At 39.3% G+C, this 22789-nt stretch overlaps 3 protein-coding genes and 1 long non-coding RNA gene across 7 annotated transcripts; 3 read left to right on the plus strand and 1 right to left on the minus strand.

The window, feature by feature from the left end:
- On the plus strand, window positions 1-1543 carry cox4i1 (cytochrome c oxidase subunit 4I1). 2 transcript variants are annotated; one of them, XM_028956282.1, is made up of 5 exons: window positions 1-81; window positions 594-670; window positions 769-933; window positions 1058-1189; window positions 1264-1543. In XM_028956282.1, the coding sequence occupies exons 2-5, from the start codon at window positions 595-597 to the stop codon at window positions 1398-1400; spliced, it is 510 nt and encodes a 169-aa protein (XP_028812115.1). In that variant the 5' UTR covers window positions 1-81; window position 594; the 3' UTR covers window positions 1401-1543. The 2 variants fall into 2 exon arrangements, with proteins under 2 accessions (XP_028812115.1, XP_028812116.1); XM_028956283.1 differs by having other exon boundaries at window positions 27-107.
- A 3119-nt stretch (window positions 1544-4662) lies between these two features.
- Window positions 4663-17724, plus strand: dusp22a (dual specificity phosphatase 22a). Its single transcript, XM_028956818.1, has 7 exons — window positions 4663-4982; window positions 5730-5763; window positions 6171-6253; window positions 6845-6894; window positions 12893-12967; window positions 13099-13270; window positions 16783-17724. Exons 1-7 carry the CDS (start codon window positions 4962-4964, stop codon window positions 16975-16977), a joined length of 630 nt encoding a protein of 209 aa, XP_028812651.1. The 5' UTR covers window positions 4663-4961; the 3' UTR covers window positions 16978-17724.
- Window positions 12667-18141, minus strand: LOC114766170 (uncharacterized). The gene is made up of 3 exons (XR_003742750.1): window positions 18069-18141; window positions 17854-17970; window positions 12667-12998 (listed from the first exon to the last, which is right to left on the minus strand). It is a non-coding gene; the product is annotated as an uncharacterized LOC114766170 (long non-coding RNA).
- Window positions 18142-18243: 102 nt separating this feature from the next.
- Window positions 18244-22559, plus strand: irf8 (interferon regulatory factor 8). Of its 3 annotated transcripts, none has more exons than XM_028956528.1 (9): window positions 18244-18360; window positions 18707-18881; window positions 19256-19439; window positions 19606-19706; window positions 19832-19940; window positions 20338-20385; window positions 20684-21070; window positions 21293-21408; window positions 21618-22558. In XM_028956528.1, the coding sequence occupies exons 2-9, from the start codon at window positions 18708-18710 to the stop codon at window positions 21726-21728; spliced, it is 1230 nt and encodes a 409-aa protein (XP_028812361.1). In that variant the 5' UTR covers window positions 18244-18360; window position 18707; the 3' UTR covers window positions 21729-22558. The 3 variants fall into 3 exon arrangements, with proteins under 3 accessions (XP_028812361.1, XP_028812362.1, XP_028812360.1); XM_028956529.1 differs by having other exon boundaries at window positions 18294-18360; window positions 18673-18881; window positions 19609-19706; window positions 21618-22559; XM_028956527.1 differs by having other exon boundaries at window positions 18294-18360; window positions 18673-18881; window positions 21618-22555.
- The last annotated feature ends 230 nt before the right edge of the window (window positions 22560-22789 follow it).

Below are 22789 nucleotides of genomic sequence, written 5' to 3' on the forward strand. Positions count from 1 at the left end.
TATCCCACAATCCCATGCTTGACGCACTTCCGGCCCGTCGCGCTTCCTTTAGTCGTCGCGGTGAACGGACGCAGGAAAGAGGTGCGTGAGGAGCGGAAAATTAACAGGTTTCACCTCCCGAAAAAGCGCTTTGAGTGTTTGTCTTGTGTGGGCTACGTCGAAGCCACAAGCGCCGTCGGTTTAATGCGGTTTTTTCCTTTTGGAACGTCGCAATGACATTGAGTTCCGCTGGTTCGTGGAGCCCGGCCGCGCAAGCCGGCCGGCCGTGTGTGTCCTGACTAATTATTTTCTTTCTCTTTTTTTCCGACAATTGCATCGATTGGCTTTGTTGGCCTTATTAATGAAACATGGCGCGCGTTTTAGGCATTGCAAACGAATGAACTGGCTCTGCGTTTTTGCTGTTATCTGAAATGACCTTGCGCCGGTGAAGTTAGCCAGCTAGCGGCACAGTGACGTCAGTGTGTTTCTGATTTTTAAAAACGAAGAGATCCTTGGACCTAGAAACGTCGGAACTCTGTTTAATGTTTTGTTTTATTTATTAATTAAATTTTGCTTGAAATTTAATTGACTGCGCGTCTATTCTCTTTTTACAGCATGTTGGCTACAAGAGCTTTGCGCCTCCTGGGCAGTCGTGCTCTGCCCGCTTCGGTCTGCGTGCGTGGTGGACATGGTGAGATTTCTGTTTTGATTTTTTTTCCCCCTCCCCCTACTTATATGTAATAATAGTGTATTATTTATTTTAATTTTCTTTAATTTTTTTCTGCATAGGTGTGGCCAAGGTGGAAGATTATGCCCTCCCTGCTTATTTTGATCGCAGGGAGAATCCACTGCCGGACATCCGGTTTGTGGCGAATCTGAGCCCAGAGCAGAAGTCACTGAAAGAAAAGGAGAAGGGTCCATGGGCATCTCTGTCCAACGATGAGAAAATTGCTCGTAAGTTTTATTCTGTCTATCTCGAACTAAGTGCAGCAGAAAATGACCTTTATTCAGCACATCAGTTATAAAAACCTGAATGTTGTTGGCACTTGAGTTGAGTCGGCGCTCATCCTCTGCGCAGTGTACCGCATCAGCTTCAACCAGAGCTTTGCTGAAATGAACAAGGGAACGCAGGAGTGGAAGTCTGTTGTTGCTGGGATGCTGTTCTTTATTGGAGTGACCGGCTTTGTTGTGCTTTGGCAGAGAAAGTTTGGTAAGTGAGCCACTTTAAGGTTTACAGTTGCCTTTTCATGCGAAAGTGCTTGAATTTGTTCAATTTGTCTGCAGTGTATGGTGATGTGCCCCACACCCTGAGTGCTGAGTACAAAGAACAGGAGCTGCAGAGAATGCTGGACATGAGGATCAACCCTGTTGAGGGTTTTTCTGCACATTGGGACTATGAAAACAAACAGTGGAAGAAGTAAATTCATCCGTTGGACCATGTGACATGTTTTTCCTTAACCAACCAGTCTGTATTTATCAATTCTCATTACCTCAATGAGTTTTGGAAGTCTCCTTCCTCTTAAGGCTCTTGTAGATTGGAAAATAAATTTCCCAACTTTACCCAGCCATCTGTCCTGTTTTTATGTGTATGTGGGGCACTACAAACAGGTGTGTACTTTGGCATATATTTGCATCACAGGCAATTTGTTTAAAATTTGTTAGAAATGCTACCCACACAAACGAAGAGAAATTATCCCTGGCCGAAGAGTGTTGGTCAGAAATTGTAGTCCTCCTGTTTGCTCGCAACTGTAGAATGTTAGGATTTTGGGTGGTAAAAATTAGAAGCATCCACATTTTGTAATGTAATAGCCTTAGTCCAAAATTTACTTTTTTTTTTTTGATTCTCAGAATTCTACACAACACCCCATGATTACAACATTAATTTTACTAGTGTTTTTGGCAAATGTATTAAAAAAAAACACATGAGAGAGCACGTGTACAAGTATTCACAGCCTTTCCTGTGAAGTTCAAATTTGAGCACTGGTGCTTTTACTGTTTCCCCTGATTGTCCTTGAGAGGTTTCTACTGCTTAATTGGAGTCCACCCGTGGGGGGGTTGATTGGACCTGATTTGAAAAGGCACACACCTTCTATATAAGGTCCCACAATTGACAGTTAAAGTCAGAGCACAAACCAACCATGAAGTCAAAGGAATTGTCTCGAGGCACAAATCTGCGGAAGCTTGCAGAAAAATTTCATCTTTGAAAGTCCCAATGAGCACAGTGGCCTCCATCCTCCGTAAGTGGAAGAAGTTAATAACCACCAGGACTCTTCCTAGAGCTGGCCGGCCACCTAAACTGAGCGATCGGGGTGAAGAGCCTTAGTCAGGGAGGTGACCAAGAACTTTATGGTCGCTTTGTCAGAGGTACTCCGCGGACAGAGGAGAACCTTCTAGAAGGGCAACCATCTCTGCAGCAAAACACCAATCAGACCTGTATGATAGAGTGGTCAGATGGAAGCCACTCCTTCGTAAAAGGCACAAGGAGTTTGCCAAAAGGCACCAGAAGGACTCAGCCCATGAGAAACAAAATTTTCTGGTCTGACAAGACAAAGTTGAACTCTTTGGTGTGAATGCCAGACATCACATTTGGAGGAAACTGGACACCTGGTCAACACCAGGCCAATAGCATCCCTACAGTGAAGCATGGTGGTTGCAGCATCATGTTGTGGGATGTTTTTCAGCTGCAGGAACTGGGAGATTAGTCAGGATAGAGGCAGCATGCAGAATCATCCTGCATGAAAACCTGCTCCAGAGCGCTCCTGAACTCTTTAGGCAGGACAACGACCCTAAGCACACAGCCAAGATATCAAAGGCGTGGCCAGACAGAGCCCAAACTTGAATCTGATTGAACAGCTCTGGAGGGATCTTAAAATGACTGCACTGATGCTTCCCATCCAACCTGATGGAACTCAAGAAGTGCTGCAAAAAGGTATTGGCAAAACGGTCCAAGGAAAGGTGCACCAAGCTTGTGGCATCACATTCAATGCCAAAGGTGCAACTGACACAGAATTGAGCAAAGACTGAATACTTGCCAAAAGTTTGGACACACCTTCTCATTCAATGTGTTTTCTTTATTTTCATGACAATTTACATTGGTAGATTCTCATTGAAGGCATCAAAACTATGAATGAACACATGTGGAGTTATGTACTTAACAAACAAAGGTGAAATAACTTCATAACCTGGCATCCACAGTCACCGGACCTGAACCCAATCCGTTTGGGGTGAGCTGGACCGTATGTAGATGTGTTTGTTTACATGCTTGTTATTCCTGAAAACATTATTTTTTAATATTAATTTAGACATGTGGTAATAGTATATTTTTATTTTATAAATGCTTAATGTTTTCCTTTAGTTATCTACTCTTGCCTGGTCCATCAGATCAATTGTATTGAGTTCTACTTAGTTTTCCCAGAAAAAGAATCCTGACTTAATCGCTAGGCCAACATCCAAGAGTCACCTGGATTGCTCTTAATGCTTGTTCTGGAAAATGATGCACAACAGAAGTCCAATGGTGCTCCTAGTATACATCAGATCCAACAGCAGAAACATCCAGGTGCAAGATTTTATGTAAAACTGAAAGGGTGACATTATTCCTGGCAACTGTGGTGTGTATTTTATTGATAGACACTAAGACTACATTTGCATTACAGATACACCTGCCCACTCATGCCACCTTTCCTTGAAAAGAAATCTGCATTCATGTAATGTTTTGCTCTTGATTGTGCTTTTGTTAAAAGGAGCCCTACTGGCTATGCCACTCCTTCAAAGAACATTGCAACTCGCACTTCAAAGTCAAAGTCAGCTTTATTGTCAATTCTGCCACATGTACAGGACATACAGAGAATTGAAATTGCGTTACTCTCAGACCCATGGTGCTTACAAGTAACATTAAATACAAACAGTAACATTAAGTACAAAGGTATAAATAAAATTTTAAAAACACAATATACAAATAAGGGCACATGGTGGAGAGTGCAAACCATGTAAACGTCTGCAGAATCCAGAAAGCTTTGGAAGATGATGACCAGAAGAATTGCAATTCTTTATTGTTTTCTACTCAATATGTTTTTTTTTCCACTGTCATGATGAAAAGTGAATATGATTTTTTTTGTCATTATGATGCACAGCACAAGGTGCACACAACGAAATGTGTCCTCTTCATTTATAAGTGAAGTGAAACACTGCAGCACAGCACACGGTGACTTAACGAAATGTGCCCTGTGCTTTTAACCACCACCCTTGGTGAGCAATGGGCAGCCATGACAGGGTAAGTGTGTGGGGACGGTCCCTTGCTCAAGGGGACCTCGGTGGCTCAGTACCGCTGGACCACCACTCGCCATCTCGTGATTGAGTGCTGTTCCAACAGCAGAAAAAAGCGGCCTAAAAACGGTGCAGACCTGAGCTTAAGCTGCGAAGCATCCCCCAATATTTGAATAATTACATACAGGTTGCCCTAAAAAGATCTTTCCTTTGGTGGACACAACACGTGCAGAATTGACCAAACGAACAATTAATAAAGTGCTGACAGACAAGCATGTCCATTCTGTTTAGTTAAGTCAGAGGCTATAAATGTTATTTAAATGTATTCTTCCCAATCGCGAACGTAAGAAGGTGAGCACCGCGCCCCGACTCGTGGTCCTCAGCAGAACCTCATGAGTTAAACTCGGTCTCCTGATGTCACCAGGCGCCGCTCCGGGATCCGGAAGGGCCGCAGAACGGGCGGCGTTATGGCGCTAACATGTCGTCGCTCGGGTCCGAACTTGCTCGGTCCTGACGTCTCGCGGGCGGCGCCTTGACCCGCGGACGACCTTTCGGCGGACGGCGGGAAGCTGAGGACGCGCGGCGGCGGACCGACGTCGCGTCGAAAGTCCGCGCTTTTTTTTTTTTTTTTTTTTAACGGTGTTTACGGTGTCGCCGAACAGCGTGAAAGTCCAACAACGTCCCCTCGACGCGCACCGATACAGCGGAATCCTGCGGCCATGGGGAACGGGATGAATAAGGTAGACGTGGTGTCGGCGTGGACATGGTCGCCCATGTTGACGTAGTTGTGACAATACGAGGAAGCGAAGGAATCCGGGGCTGCTCCCCCCCAAACACTTCTTCTACGGGCTTCTAGAAACACGAATATAAACACAACAGAATACTGACTCGTTGAGAAACTGGTTATACATGTGTGTATATATGTGTGTGTGTATATATATATGTGTGTGTGTGTATATATATGTGTGTGTGTATGTGTGTGTATATATGTGTGTTGTGTGTGTGTGTGTATATATATATATATATGTGTGTGTGTGTGTGTGTATATATATATATATATATATATACGTGTGTGTGTGTATATATGTGTGTGTGTGTGTGTATATATATATATATATATATATATATATATATATATACGTGTGTGTGTGTGTATGTATGTATGTATGTATGTATATATATAAATAAAACATTCTGTACAATTCTGGGGTCCAGCGCACAACCTTCACCAACACCAAAGAACAGTGGGCATAAAAACGATACACACAAACTACCGGACAATCCTGTCATTAGTAATGACTGTTATTTTCAGAGCGAGGGCGTCTTTTCTTCTTGAAAAGGTCACTCTGTGATTTATTATCGTCCGTATTGGCAACTACAGGACGCGGGCCAGACATACTGGTTAAATGATGCTTTCCATATGGATACCCGAAGTGAGTGCTTTACATTGCAGAGCCTAAATTTGGACTCTCTTCCCATTTTCACAGGTCATTGACGGCCTCTATCTCGGAAACATAAGAGGCAAGTACATAATTGCTTTGTTTGTTTGTTTTTTTATTCAAGGAATTATTCAAGTTAGAAGATATACTATACTATATACTCTGTAGCTAAAGAGTGGCATGTGTAAATGTAAGAGTCAAGAGTTTGCCATGGTGTGTTCTGCCACGGATCTGCAAGGCGTCTGCCGTGGCACTAATTATAGTGCCGCTGATGATCGCTTTGCAAGATGTGCACGTAGACTGAAAATAGACTAGAGAAACACGACCCTGCAACGTTCTTCACTGCGGTCCAGTGAAGCAGTGCCGTCATAGTAACAGACTTCTCCAGTCGGCCTGTACAGAGCTTCAGACGTTGTCGGTTTTGTCTGTGACGGCACTTTCCTGGAAAATCGTTTCTAGATTGAAAAAATTTGCAAAAATTGTCCCCAGATTCTGAGAACAGAGACAGTCTGGCCAGGAACGGTATCACCCACATCCTATCTGTGTACAATAATGCAAAGCCAGCGATGGAGGTAAGTGCTGCACCAGTCACTTCTGTTGTCCAGATTCCATGTTAATCTGTATCATCCTGTGTGTGTCTGTACTTTTCGTACATTCAGCCATAAAGTCGTGCATGATTTACCAGCGTCACATGGTTATTTTGTAGCACGAGGTTTAGGCCACTTGGGGGTAGTGTTGTTTCACACCACACATCACGCCAAGCATCTCTCTAGCTTTCGCACAGTCTCTCTTGACACTGCAAGTCCTGCACTTTCTGCAGTGTGTTCATTTTCTCAGGATTTATTCTGCTGATTTCATGCATGCAGTGGGACCAAAACCATGCTGAACCATGCTGAGATTTCCACATATTCATCAATTGCACACTTGTAAATTCCGGCACCTTTATTGTGTGCAATCATTTAAATAAAAAATTAAACTATTATAAAGAAGATTAAAGATTAATTTAGGGTAATGTTGCTGATGCTCCCATAGTGTACTGTGTACTGAGCTAATTTCATAAATTGTTCTTACAGTTTATTATACAGACAGCTATTTGAATATTTTTTTTCCTAAAATGTGGAATGGAACATTGTTAAATCTTACTTTTCTCTTAATTGCTGTAGGATATGACATATCTTTGCATTCAAGCTGCTGATGCCTCCAACCAGAACCTGTGAGTTAATTACACAAAACACACATTACTGCTATCATTAATTCAAAAGTGATCATTAACAAGTGCAAGTTTCAATATAAATTGTCATGTAGAAGCACAAAATTATATCCAAAGTGGGGGACATGTTTTTCTATATTACAAAATTAACTTACGGTGTTTTGTGTAAGTATTGATCCAACTCAGCATTTGGTCTGGCACAAGTGAGTCTCTGATAGTGGTCACAGTTACTTGTCTGGCTGATAACAATTGCAGAACAGGAAGGAGAAAAAAACAACTACTTCTTATGGACCCCTTGTGCTTTATCATGTCAGCAACCTGTACCAGCCTACTTCCCTGTAGTAAAGAATGCAAAGATGGGAATAATTGACAAATGACCTGTTGAGGAACAACATGTGGAAAAAAATATAGTCTTAATATGTGACCTGTTAATGCTCGATAATGATAAATTAAAAAAGTTGCACCCAACACTCTCCGAGCATGCTCTTCAATGACAAGTCTAAGCCTTATCAGGGCTCTTAGTTTGTATACTTGATATTCTATAGAAATCGAACGAGAATTGCTGGTGTCTTCCCATTGTAAGTCGCTTTGGATAAAAGCGTCTGCCAAATAAAGTAAAGTAAAGTAAAGTAAATTACTTAAAATGTTAATGGTCGGTTTTTATTAGAAATGAACTTCAGATAACGCCGCTGCTTCGAATTTATCTTAAATTAGTAACCTTCTGCATCTTTTCAAGGAAATGAGACTTCCCATTTGAGCATATTAAAAGCTTTGAAGCTGAAATCAATGTAATGTTTACAATTTCTATATCAATTTATGGGAAATGTTTAAAGGAATATTATTGTTACAGTTGGTGGATCTAACTGTGTACTTTAATGAATAGGCGCTTCTCACTGTTTTTACTTTTTAGATTTTGGATTAAATGGTTCGGTTGTGTTTGGATATTGATCCTAATGTTGGAAAGGGAAAGATGCATTACTGGGGGGATTAAACCCCTTGTAAAAAGTGGGTGCATATTGTAATTATTTCATGTACTTATGTTAGGGTTAGAGTTATGTTATGTCTGTTATCTGCAAGGGTGTCGACTACACATTAGCATTTCATTTTTATTTTCATTTATTAATTCCACAACTATCCTAGTGAACAGTGCCCACTGCTTCAGCTCCATTAGTCATCCATAGAGTCACACAATTGCACATACACACCATTGGAGCCTTTATAGGCCAGCTTTGGACAAGGGAAAGTGTGTTTGATGCATGGGGATGAGTGTTGCTCTGTTTATTTTGTTAATGTGTTCTCTGTATGATTTGAGGGTTATAAATTATCAGGGTCAGTGGTGGAAGGAAACGGACCCCTAATCAAACAGTTGCCGGTTTGAATTCCGAGCCGACGAGGTGCCACTGAGGTGCCACTGAGCAAAGCACCACACAAAACCACACCAAACCACACACTGCTCACCAAGCGTGATGGTTAAAAGCAGAAGACACATGTGCTTGAAGTGTATCACAATGACAATCACTTCACTTAAAAAAAAAAAAAGAAATTATACTTGTACGTCCCTGCTTCACACCCCTTTTGCAATCAACTGGCCTGCTGCAGGAGAGGAAGGAAACTACAAACATCAGGCAGCGCCTTAGCCAGAAAAAAAAAAAGTGTCTGAGGCCAGAAAAAAAAACTTTGTGTCACAATCCTCAAGGCTTTAAAAAGAAGGATAACGGTTTGTCTATTGATTTCATCACACTTAAAACAATGCTATCTATCCAGAAGTGTTACACTTTTGTCCTTTTGAACTGGGAGGACACCTGGAAATTTACTTTGTTTTAATTTGAAGTTCATTTCAGCCTTTTGCCTAAATCACGCTTTTGTCACCTGAGGTTATATAGATGCTCTGCATATTCTGTTATGGCCCATATTTATATTGTGCCACTGACAATTTAGCCATGTTGCACAACATGTCTGGGTTCAATAATTTGGTTCCTGATTTGAATTCTTCCCAAAGTGAATTTAACACCATGGGAAATGTAAGCGAATGAATCATAGCACTGTCGGGGTCATATAAGCATGTACAAGCATTTTCAACCACAAATGCTTATGTAGACCAAAAATTAGGATGCAGGTTATGCTCCTGTATTGGGGTTAACAGTAGTTCAAAATGGTCCCTTATTTTTTAAAATAAATGTTACGTATAGGGCATATGTCATTAGATTGTTATTGCTCTATATTCTACACTGGCCATGCTTTTATATATTTAAAAAATATAGTTACTGTCCCATCAAATTAAATTTCAAGGTACCTCTGTTAACATGCCATGATTATGAGACACTAACAACTATAAAAAATATAATGGACTGTCCATTAATGTAACAATGTCTTTTTAATCGAAAAAAGGAGGGAATGAATTAAATGAATCCCTGAAGACAAACTGTATTATTATACTTTTTTACTGAGATGATTGACAGCCTTCATGCAACCTACTTCCTACAGGTCTAGAATAGTTACTATATAAAGTAAGTACTAAGATAAGTGCATTTAAAGGGATGATCGAGCATATGTACATGGTGGTATATATACAGTAGAGTGTGTAATATTACACAACAGTTATTAACGGTGGCCCAGAAGGCTCAACACGAATGCAAAAGCCACAACATATAAAAGCTACAACATGAAAGCAAAAGCTAGAATGGGAGTCACAGACAAACCTGAGTACACTTTCTAAAAATATTAGCATTTATTCAGACAGATTTACAAAATGATATACACTTCTACCAATCACCAAATCAAATTCACAAGCAACAAATCATATGTAAACGATAGGTGCTATAGACCGGAAGTTTGTTTGCTGATTGATCATTTACCGTGCTAGCTCGACACGACCTGACTAAAATTATATACATTGAATATAATATTTATATAATAGAAATACTTCCATTTTCTAGCAAGCTTGGTGCAGCAGAATTCTTTTTAAAGTGTTTCTCATGTAAACATTGGGTCCTCCAGATAGCTGTGGGAGGGGCTGGCCACTAAATTGGTGTAGTCTGCCGGCGATTTCTGTGAACTGGCAAATGCAAAACTGGAATTTAAGTATTGATTCCAGTGCTAATTGGTTTAGAAATTGATGCAAAATGTTAGTATTATTTAATATCTGAGGTTTTTTTGACAACCCTTGAATGCTGTGGCCATCTCAAAAACCACATTGAACACATTTTGCACATTGAACAATATGGCCGGAAATCTGTGACCCAGCAACTATTAAAACTGCTGATGGCAACATCTTTTTGACAAAAGTTTTCTGGCACAAGGAGAAAAGTGGCTGTCAATCTATTTTTGCAACAGACTTCTGTTGAAAATGATTGAGAAATCTGACACTAGAGTTTGAAGGACCACATTTGCCACTATATGGCCTTTGAGTTGTGCAACAGCTAAGTGTTTCTCAATAAAGCTTTAATCACATATCCAGAATCAGGAGAAATCTTAATGCTGCATAGTGTTGAAAATTATTGCTTTCTTTGTATGAGATGTTCTTCAAGAACAACAGAAGAGGCTGCAGGGATGTGGACTTACATGATGTGGATTTTCTCAGTTCACACATTGTGCCATACAAAAAAAAAATATTTTGATGTGCCATGGCTTCCAAAACTCGTGAAGCATTGCAGTTGCTTGGTGATTGAATGTAAAAATGAGAACAAATATTTTTTATATTGGGTCACTTGAAACTCAATAATAATGGGTTCATTTTATTTTTTATAGAAAAAAATGCAGACGCGATTTTCTGTCTTCGCCAAACATTGTGATTGGTCAATGGTGTTGATGATTCGGTTTCCGCGAATGCATGCTCACTTCTATAGGCCGCTCACCTAATTTGCATTTAAAGCTACAGACACCGAAATGGTGCGTCCTGGGTGAATCTCATTGTGGGACTGGATCAAAGGGGATGTCAATTTTTGAAGAGACTTCAGATACAGTATTAGGGGACCACTAAGACCGATATAAAAGCAAAAATATATAATGTCAGAGGACCTTTAAAATGTTCAACAGTAACAGGTAATGCTTATTATAAAGTACAAACCTCATAAGAAGTAGAGGTGTGAACTTTCACTCATGATTCGATTTGATTATTATCAGTGCCTCCATATCGATGCATTGCAATCATAAATTTTCTACATGGTCACATGATGTTTTCAGAGTTAAGGTCTCGTACACTGTGTGGATGCTTTGATTTGCTACAATAAGCAGAAAAATGTTTGTATTTTTCTCTTCCAAGATGGTTGCCTGTATTCACAAAACAGTGAAGAAGTAAATGCCAGTTTTTCAGTGTTTTATCCACTCAGTGACAGCAAAGAAATTAGACATTTTCTTTTGAAAAAGGTTACAGGCAATCACTTTGAAAGAGAACAATACAAAGATTAAATTAAAATATTGTCAAGATTAAATAACATTTGTAATTGTAAACAATTTGATGTAACTATAGACCTGATTTATAGAACAATCATTTATTTTAATGTTTATTAACTTTCTATTAACATTATTTTTATTATTAATTCAGGTAAAAATTGGTAAACAGTTGCATGTCAAAACCTTTATTCAAATATAAACAGTGAACAGCAATACTGAGTGCAAACAAAATCCAACCCTGATGTTATTGTAGCATCTTAGTTCAAAACAGTATTCTTTAGAGGATTACATTTTTAAATTAAACTGAATTAAAGTAAACATCCCATTTCACAGGTCCCTGGTTGGACTATTTAGACTGTGTACAGATTGAGAACTGCACACGTATGAGAACTGTACACTATGAGGACGCTTTGATTTGCTACAGTGAGCAGAAAAATGATCCGTGTTCAGATGTCCGTGGCGTCAGGTGAGCGCAGACCGAACACAGACTGTTTCAGACCGAATGCGTTGTAGGTGCCGCGGGGCTCAGTGCGGAAAAAGTAAGCGTGTTTTTCTAAACTCCTGGTAAGACGATAATGTCGTGTCGTAGAGAAACATCAGCTTTTCCTCCATTCCCACTTCATGTGTGTGTTTCGAAGTGGTAGAAAGAGATCTCGGCTGCTTGGATTCTATTGGTCACAGGAAAATACGTCACGGCCACAGGGTGCACCACGCAGCGTGAAACTCTGACACGGAGCGGTGCTGTAATCTGTAGATCAGGCCATCATGATCACTACCGGCACTACTTTTTACCGAGAATTTTTATACCGCTCCAGAAAAATCACCAAGTAATGTAATTATGATATGATCGATTATGTTCTGCACTGCAGCGATGCAATATCGATGCATGTCTGTATTGCGATGCATCGATTATACGATTAATTTCAACACCCCTAATGAGATGGCAGTGATTATTTTATTTTTTATTTACACCAGTCATACCAGTTTCTGCTTTCATTCAGACCAACAGGACATTCAGGACATTCAGGACAATGTACAATGATCCTATACAGATCTTGTGGTTTTATATGGTACTAATACTAACTACATCTATGTATAATAAACAAAGACAGGAGACAGTAAAAGTGAGGTTTGTGCAGGTTGTATTTGAAACCTGTTAGTCAAATACCATCTGCACAAATCTCACTGTACTGTAATTGCACGTAAGCACTTTTACTGTCTCTTTGTATTGTACATAATTAGTATTAGTACTTGTTACTATTTTTTTAAGTACTTACTTACATTTAGCTTGTTTTTATGTATTTGTAACTTTTATAGTTTTTATAGTAGTTTTATATTTTCTGAGAATATAGTTTGATATTCTTATAAATGCACCATGGGGGGCTTTGGTTGAGACAGTATTTCAATACACTGTAGGCTGTTTATATGGTAGTAAAAATCTTGACTGTAATGATCAACCATATTTTAAAGTGCAAAATAAGGTTTTAAATGATTTCCTCAATAGATTTAACATTTGTAAAAACACATTTTAAGTTCATAGGACCATTCAGACACTTGTATGGCTCTTGTTAATGTGTTATGTATGCTTAGTATGTACTTCACCTCACAGGTCACAGCATTTCAAGGAGTGTATCCGATTCATTCACGAGTGCCGACTGAGTGGAGGGGCTTGCCTTGTACACTGGTAAGTACCCAGGTTCAGAATGATGTGGCATCTGTGCAGTGAAAAAATGTTGTCATAAAAAGACATCAGGATGCTTCAGAAGGCTTTCCTGTGATCTGATTATGTTTGATAATGCCCCGTTCCTTCATTAGCCTTGCTGGAGTATCCCGTAGCACCACCATGGTTGTGGCCTACCTAATGACCGTCACCAACTATGGCTGGGAGGAATGTCTGTCAGCAGTCAAGGCTGTTCGCTCCTTTGTAGGCCCAAACTATGGCTTCCAGCAGCAGCTCCAAGAGTTCCAGATGACCAAAGTGTCTGAGGTATGTCTGTTGTGAATTGGAACTCTACAGTGTCATTTCAATAAATTACCTTTATTTACTTGAGCAACCAAGATGTAGCATAGGTCCCTAACTTTTCTGTAACTTCTATTTTATATTATATATATTTATATTATATTATATATAAGCTATATTTAATATAATATAATATAATATAATAATTATAAGCTATAGGTGCCAATAAGAGGGTGCATTATGTCTTTTACAACCAAGTAGTATATTGGCAAGGATCTCACAATACGATACGCATCATGATACATGTGTTAGGGCTGTGCTATTTGGCATCAATGTATATTGCAATATAAATTGAACCATAGACAATATATATTGCGATATATAATTTGATAACTAAATTTAAATATAACTGCTTTTGAAAGGGTAATGTGTGTCCATACCAAAGGCACTGCAGCAGGAAGTTGTATAATAAACAACCCTTCAGAAAATATTTAAATAACACAAAGCTCGTTCATAATTTATCATGCAATCCCTCTAGGATTCGAATGTTTTATTGTGTGAAAAGGCTAGGACTGCCCCAGTTTGTAGTATTTTTAAGACCTTTAAACTCAAATTCACGACTTTTTGAGGCTCCGCAGAAACCCTGCTGTGCGCTCTGTGCTTTCGCCCCAAAACTAATGCCTTGTGCTGCACACAGACATTCCCTATTATCAGTGAACACTGTGCAAATTACAGAAAATAAGTCAGTATGATGTTAATGATGTTAACTGATCAAAAAAATAAGATATCCTAGATCTGAATGAATTAAATATTCTCATTAAATACTTTGTTCTTTACATAGTTGGATGTGCTGATAACAAAATCACACAAAAATTATCAACCCATGGAGGTTTGGATTTTGAGTCCCACGCCAAAACAAAGTGGAAAACACTACGGGCTGATCCAACTTTTATGTAATGTCCTTAGAACATGAAAAAATGAGGCTCAGTAGTGTGTCAGCAACAGCCATTGGAAAACCAACGTGCGTGTTCACAGACATTCTAGGTTTTTGTTTAATGAGTAAGAGAAAATCAAGAAAATTGTTAATGTATGTCTGAATACAGAACTTACTGCTGACTTGACTGAGGTGCTCCCTGTAGTGCTGATTTTTAAAAGCTGCTTATTCTTCCCACCCTTCTCAGCAATCAGGCCACAGATGGTAGCTTTAGCTTGTGCTGTGAAATTTTCTTCAACATGTGAGCAACCTGCAAATTGCGTTTCCTTTATCCATGTCCATACTGCCTGGTTTATTTTATCATGTTGAACAGGCCGCTATGATGACAGCGGCTTGATCTGTCACATTTTGCAATTTCACTCTGCCTGAAATGCCAGCTGTACAGCGCCATCTACAGGAGTGGAGGTTGTAGTTGCATGCTGACTCAGCTCTGCTGACCTCACTAAAGATAACTAACTATACAAAAATATCAATATTTGGGGTCCCTGTATCAATACAATATCACCACATAAAATATTGCAATATATTGTTGCATCATTATTTTCTACAAATAAGTAAGGAGTCCATGCTAAAAACACCTCAGACAAGCATAAAGGCCACAAAATAAAGAGCAAATTCATTTTGCTGCATTTATATACTGTAACCTCAAAATAAACACATTGAAATGAAGCAGCTGGCAGAAGATGAACTCCGCTTAAGTCTTTCTGCTTCTATTTAATTTTGGTCATTAGAGTGACATATGGTATTGGTTTAATCTAAACACCATGAAGGTGAGAAGATGATTTTCCTGTTGCTGCTATTTTAAAACGCGTGGTTGCTACAGACACAGCTTAAACGCATCTTGCTGTAAGTTTGCTGGTGACCATGGCAGTGTGTGAATTTAAGCCCATAAGGGGAACTCTGGGGACTTGCTGAAATTGCATTAGGCCAGTGTGTCTCATCACGTGGCAGTCATCATGTTAGGAGACTTGCAACATTTTCTTCATTACAAATTTTTTTTGTATATTTTTGGTTGCTGTATAACTTTGTTCTGACATTAAGAAGCCATCACAGAAACTGTTGTGTAGGACCAGAGTCTTCCTCTCTTGGCATTCCAGTCAACCATAATGAGGTCTAGGAGATCACTGACAGTGTACAAGTAAATATTTGCTGTTGTCACTTGTTCAGTAATGATGACATCTGGATTTTGCACTGCCCCAAAACTCAAACACGCATGCACAATAATACATGATGATTCAGACTACTGTTCACCATGAAGACTTACGTCCTTCCAAAACAACACTCTACTTGTACATAATATTATTGGTGGGAATTTTTTGTTCTGATTATGAAAAATCTCATAATCACAAACACAGACAGGCCACCAGTTCATATAATAATAAACCTGACATGGCCAGTTCTGTTCATGCATAGAAATGCATAGAAGCAGTATAATTATATTTTAATTTTGCCTGTTCTCAAACCATTTTCTGATGGTGCTGTTTAAAAAAAAAAAAAAAAAAAACCTGCAGAACTGTAATGTGAAAACACCAGTTTATCCTGTTGAACAACTTTGCTCTTTCAATCAGGTTATTCACCTTCATCCCACCAGTGTGGGTGTAATTTCGTTGGGTAGGTGTGTAATCCCAGTCATTGCAATAGTTACTATACAAATACTATAGATACTAAGAGATTGTGTAATTCATTAAAAAAAATGCACATAATAGGCCACAAAAATATAGTGTAATTAATAAGAAAAGCTAAACTATGAAAACATGTTAAAAGTAAATAGCATTGTTAAACCAAATATGTGAATGTGTTCTCAAAAACACTTTCAGTTCAACAAATTTCATAATACTCTGTAACCTCAAAATAAACACAGTGAAATGAAGCTGCTGGCAGAAGCTTCTATTTAATTTTCACTTGCCGGTCATTACAGTGACATATGGCATTGGTTTAATCTAAACACCATGAAGGTGAGAAAATTATTTTCCTGTTGCTGCTATTTTAAAAGCGGCTACAGCCACAGCTTGAACGCATATTGCTGTATTTCTGTCTTTTTACATGTAAGGATTAATAACAATTAACAACAATCGTATATTTAATTTAAAGGATGCCAGAAGTCACTCTTAACACTGAAGTGTATGTGGGAATCTGTTCTTGCTGAAGTAATGTGGCTAATACCTATTTTCCCTGCATGGCCTCAATCATTAGCTCCATCTAGTTTTCCATTCAAAAGTGAAAGAATTAGTGATAGAATTAGTACGGAAGGGATTGCCATTGGTGCACTTCCCCTGCATCATCCAGGCCTCATTTCATATATTTTTTTCATTTATCAACTCTAGATCAAAGAAATATTCCAAATATGATCATTTACAATCTAATATAAGATTTCCTTTGAAAGCCTAATACATAGCAACATGTGTTAAGGAATATTTAGTATTTACTTAGGTTGTCAACAATTTTCTGGAAAATAGAAGAATGAAATAATTACAGATGGAGTGATGTGGTTGATGTATAAAAATGATGTGTTCTTGATCTCTTGCTCTTTCTCTTCTCTTCTTAGTACCGTGCCTGGCTTCGTGCGAGTTATAGACCCGGCCCCTTCAAAGATCAGGAGGAGGTGGCGGCCCTCATTAGCCAGTATGCTGATCAGCAACAACGGGAGCATCAGCATGCTGGAAATCAGTCCTGGATGAACCAGGCCACTGGCGTTTACCCCCTGCCTTACAATGCTTACAGTTCGGGCAACAGCAGATGAGGGTGCAAGTTCCTCTTCCACCAGCCAAGAATGGGGAGAGACTCTCATATCTACATTCCCCAGAGAAACTGAACCCAATATTCCGACAGCAAAGTCCCAAGGATCAGGAAACCCACAGCACTTATGGCATCATCAAAGCTATGTATTCTTCACAATGGCATGTCAACCTTCAGAAATAAACACACAGCTTTGGTTCACTTTCTGATTCGATCAGAAAATTAAAAATTACAAAATTGCCTGCTGTAGACTTAATTTTTGCAGCACATTTGGTACATGTAGACCAGATTAAATGCCTATATGCCTTGCTTTCTGATGTAATGCTTATTACTTCAATATTGTTTTCTGAAATTGTTGTGAATGTTAAAATTATATATATTTTTTTTAACAATGAATGTGGTCTTTTACATGCCTTTTCTAGCAGTTATAACAGCGCAGATGAGAGTTTTCTCTTGCATAGAGCACAATTACTTTTTTCCATATATTCATATTATTGTAAATTCTATTCATAAAACTGCACAAAATGTCATAAATACACTGACTCATTATAGCCATACAGTGATTATTTTCACCTTCCCTGCAGATGTGGGCAGAGGTGAGAGAAGAGCCCACAATTGCGACTCACATCCTTAAACGACGTGTAAACATGTGACCCTGCCTTCCCAGCATCCTCTTTTGTTGTTTCCAAATGATATTTAAGTCCGACCACAGATCTTCTTGGGCTGACATTAAAGGTTAACTCTCTTTCAACCTGCTGCTGTCTGCTTCATTTCCTTTCATAAACCATTCAGCAACTACTTTTTAAACGAGCCGTCACCCAATGTGATTCATTCACTACAACAACGAATGAATGAATGAACACCAAATTTCAGGATTCACCTTTAAAGTGTCTTTGTGCTTCAAAGTGTTCAAATAAGAAGCAGAAACACAGCAATTCCAGTCGCCTGTGTACACTGATAAAGGTGAGTATCGGAGACGGAACATCACTCTTCGCTTCTGGAAAGAAGGATAACAGATGGGAATTACTTTAACCACCGCTGGAAAAGGAGAAGAACGTGTTGAGTTACTTTGTGTGTGTAAAACTCCCTCCTTACGATCAGACTGGTCCCTCAGGGAACACGAATCCGGACGATTTCTTGTAAATTTGGAGGCTTCAAGGAACACCACTTCCGGATGTTCCTGACGCTCCGCCCACCCCCGCATCTGATTGGACGGAACGAAACGTCCGGCCCAATCGCGTCACGCACAGCACCAGTCCCACACGTGAATGGAGAAAATAAACTACAGACGCGGCGCCGCGGCGCGCTTATTCCAGTCTTCTGGCCGGCGGGGAAACTCTGACGTGTAACTTTTACACAATCGGGAGCTGTTTATCATTCTGACAAGGTACCTTCACTGCACACACACAGTTTTATATTATATTTGCGCAATAAATGTTGAGCAGTATCACACCTCTTTACTTTTTTTTAACTCAATAATCTTATTGCCACTTTAACCCACTGCTTACTTTAAATTGTTAATATTCTAGACCTTTTATCTTTTATCTGGACCTTTTATCTTTAATTCTAGACCTTTTATCTTTTTTACTTATATTCTATTTGTCTTTTTTTGAAAACCCTAGTTTTTATGTGTGTTTGTTGGTGTACTTGTATGGTGATGAATAAAAGGATCTATCTCTCTGTTTGTTTCTGTTTTTAGTGTATAGTGAAAGGTCCCCATTTCTGCCCATTAGGATGACGCTGAATCCCGGGGGTCGCAGGTTGAAGCAGTGGCTGGTGGAGCAGATTAACAGTAATCTGTACTCCGGCCTGCAGTGGGAGGATGAGTACCGTACTATGTTCCGTATCCCATGGAAACATGCGGGGAAGCAGGACTACAACCAGGAGATCGATGCCTCCATTTTCAAAGTAAGAGCTTTTCTTTTTTTCAGATATTATCTGGACTGGAACATATGAAGTCATCCACCACAAATAAATAAATAGCTTGCAATAATTTTCCTTAATGGGACGTCAGTGCTCTGGAAATAAAAGCATAGTTTGGTGTTAGTGTTCTGTTAGTGTTATTCCAGAATTGAGAGTATATATAATTTTTTATTATTATTATTACTTTTTAAACATTAATTTGAACATTATTTGTGTTATGAACTGCGTGCAAGTATGTTGGTTGAGGCAGGATTTCTGGGGTTTACACCCTCAAATGGTGATTTGGGGGTGAGTTGACGGAGTGTAAGACACATTTGTCATGACCGTAAACAGTACTGTACATTTAAATCCCTTTCTAGGCATGGGCTATTTTTAAAGGAAAGTTTAAAGAGGGGGACAAGGCTGAGCCGGCAACATGGAAGACAAGGCTGCGCTGTGCCTTAAATAAAAGCCCTGATTTTGAGGAGGTGACCGACCGATCGCAACTGGACATATCAGAGCCATACAAAGTGTACAGAATTGTCCCAGAGGAGGAGCAAAAGAGTAAGTCTTTTAATTAATTTAGAAGAAATTTACTTCATTGCTTTTATTGTTGGTTATTGTTGAGCTGCGTGAAGCCTCTAGTCGTCAGCATTATGCTTCAGCGTTCTCACGTTCAGTCAAGCGGAGGAACAAACCGAACCGTGATACCAACCACGTTTCCCCTCAGCAGGTAAAAGCGCCTTGTCAACCATGAACACCAGCAACTGTGCTAATGATGTCACCGACATGGACTGCAGCCCAGCAGATTTAGAGGAACTAATCAAGGAGGTGAGGCTTTACCCCTTTACTCGCACGGCCCATGTGGCCAGAGCTGTGGGCGCATTCTGGCAAGCAATGGTACCGACGGTCTTCGAGCATTTTTGTTCCACCAATATACTCTGTTCACGTTTTAGACTTCGAACGATGACTATCTCAGCATAATTAAGAGGAGCCATTCCCCTCTCCAAGGTCTATGCATCATGCAACCGATGCAGGAATGGTGGGACCCAGAGACCCCAATTGGTAAACTTTTCATATCTTAATATTTTCAGCACGTGTGTTTGTGTGTGTGCTCCTGCTAAGATTTACATTCAGCATTGACATTTGACATTTGTTGCAGAAAAATGCCATGAAATGACCCTTCATGCAGAGCTTTTAAAAGAGACTTTTGACATGGCCTTTGGATGTAGAGACGATTGGCTAATTTCCTCTATAATGTTGCTGACTTGACTTTTGTCTTGTCAGCCTGAGTATTTGTGCAAGAAAAGCTTTATTTTTTGTTGATTCAATGGGTTAAGTGTGGTTTTAAAAGGAAGGGTCACGGTGTCTCGCTGCCCGTGGTTTAACTTTTCCCAGTGAGTCCAAACATGCTAGAAAACCTCAATGTAGAACTGAAACGTGCCTTTCTGTCCATTCACAGGTCATCCAATACATCGCGACTCTTCACAAGTAGGCTCTCTTCACTATGGTAGGTGGTTTCTGCCATCTGTTAATATTTCTGTTATTTCATATAAAATTTATTTCAACATAAATTCCCCTTTAAACATAGCGTTAAATATAAATTGGAATGTTACATTTACATTTATAGTGTTTCGGAGACGCCTTTTCCTAAGTGACTTACATTAAGTAGTCACAGGTTAAGTGTCTTGCTCAGGGACACAGTGGTAGTGGGGTTTGAAACTTTGTGGTCTTCTGCTTCATAGGTGAGTGTCCAACCCACATGGCTACTATCACATTAAGCAAGTTCTGCCTCTTGTTCCATTTAGGGTTCTCCCAAATGGTGATCTCATTCTATTATGCGGGAATGTCAATGGGATGCATGATGGTCACTCACCCTGAAGGCTGCCGGCTATCAGCTTGCCAACCTCCAGTGTCAATCGGATTGCTTCACGAGGGCGACAGTCTCCAGAACATCTGCTTCCCCTCTCCGGATCGCATTGAAAACGAGCGCCAGCGCCAGGTCACCCGAAAGCTCTTCGGCCACCTGGAGCGCGGGGTGCTACTACGTGCCAACCGAGAGGGCATCTTCATCAAGAGGCTCTGCCAGAGCCGCGTTTTCTGGAGCAGCCTGGGCTCCCAGTACAGCCCAGAGCCCTGCAAGCTGGAAAGAGATGCCGTTGTCAAGATCTTTGACACAAACCGGTTCCTGCAAGGTATGTCCTGTATAATAATCTCACAATGTAACTGTCCCAGTTCACTGGGCCATTCACCATGTCATATGTACATCAATACATGCACATAGAAATGTCCAAAAAATGCACAAGGTCTAAGTCTGAGAATCTGTTATTTGTTGTCGTTAGTCTGAAGGTGGTGAATGTGAGCATCATAAAGCATGTCCAATGGTTGTGTAATCTTCTTTTGTCTGGTTTTTATAGCCCTCCAGCTGTATCGGGACGGCCACCTTCCAGCTCCAGACCCTAATGTCACTCTCTGTTTTGGAGAAGAGTTTCATGACATCAGCATGGCCAAAAGCAAATTAATAATTGTTCAGGTAAGGATGTGTCAACATGAAATTGAGCTTTTGTGTGGGGACGTCATATAGAATAAACTTCATGGATTAAAAACACCAGCATTTATAATAACATTATTACAGTTGGTACATTGAGTCAATGAGGGAGGGAGGTTTTAATTTTTAAACATATAAAATATTATTCTCCTGTAATACATGCTAAAATCAAGTCTCCTTGTCTTCTTGTGCAGATTACTACAGTGAAGTACCAACAGCTGATAGAAGCTGTGAATGATGTCTGCAGCTACAGTGTTCCTCAGCACCCATCCTGCTTCCGTGACAATTTAGCCATCACGGCATAGAAAGCAACACTGACGACAAGACGTAATTCAGTTCTTTAAGAAAATGTTTTTTAAGAGCATTAAGCTTTTGCTCTATGGACTCAATGGCCAGTACATGATGAGGTATAGCTTTTAAAAGCAGCTCTGGTGACCAAAACCCTGAGGGTTTTCTGTATTAAAACTGTAGTTGGGGGAGGGGGGTTATTGCATTTAGTCACTGGTGGACTCATGCTCCACAGGCACTGTCCACTTCTATAGCTGTGCTCCTGGTGATCATGACATTCTCTTTTTTATCCATTTGTGCTTCAAGTGAAAAATAATTGACTTCCTATTTTCCCGATTTCAATATTTTATCATCCTTATAGCTGTACAACTGAATCATTTTAAATGTAAAATAATGTTTTTTATTTATTTTTGGTCTTTTTCTTGCTTATTTACCCAAAGCTGACAGTTCTTAACAATACGTTTAACTGCAAATACTGTTTTGAAAGGTGCTATGTTTTTTTTGCATAAAAAAGTTTTTTTATTTGATAAGCAATTAGGGCAATGTAAAATATATACAGATAGGTTTTACTATCTTGTACTTATTTTTCACTAAACATTTTTAAATAATGCATTCATTACTTTCATTTTATTAATTTTCTGCCTTGTTCTTCTGAGGTTAAAGAGAAATAAATAAAGCATGTCATTTATTGTGCATGTCTTATATGCTTTTATGTTTATGCCACACCAGTAACCAATATCTTGATGTAAGCAACATAAAGTCTGTGCAACATATAATTTGTAAAATCATATGCAGACAAAATTCATCCTGGAGCAAGGGTCCCAGCTCTATAGCAGTTATAACATCATAAATCATAAATGTTCTTGGTAAAAATGTACTGTACAAATGAAAAATAACCAACACCAATAAACTGCATACATAACTGTAAAGCAATCTGCAAAATAATTTATATTTTTCATTGGGTTTAATTAAAATACACTCTGACCTCTAAAATATTTACATGTTATAATATAATTTATTATAATGATGACATGTGAAGTGCACAAGAAATTTCATTCACAACTTTAGTGAAATAAAC

The sequence above is a fragment of the Denticeps clupeoides genome, chromosome 16 (genome assembly GCF_900700375.1).
Source record: "Denticeps clupeoides chromosome 16, fDenClu1.1, whole genome shotgun sequence".
NCBI lineage: Eukaryota > Metazoa > Chordata > Actinopteri > Clupeiformes > Denticipitidae > Denticeps > Denticeps clupeoides.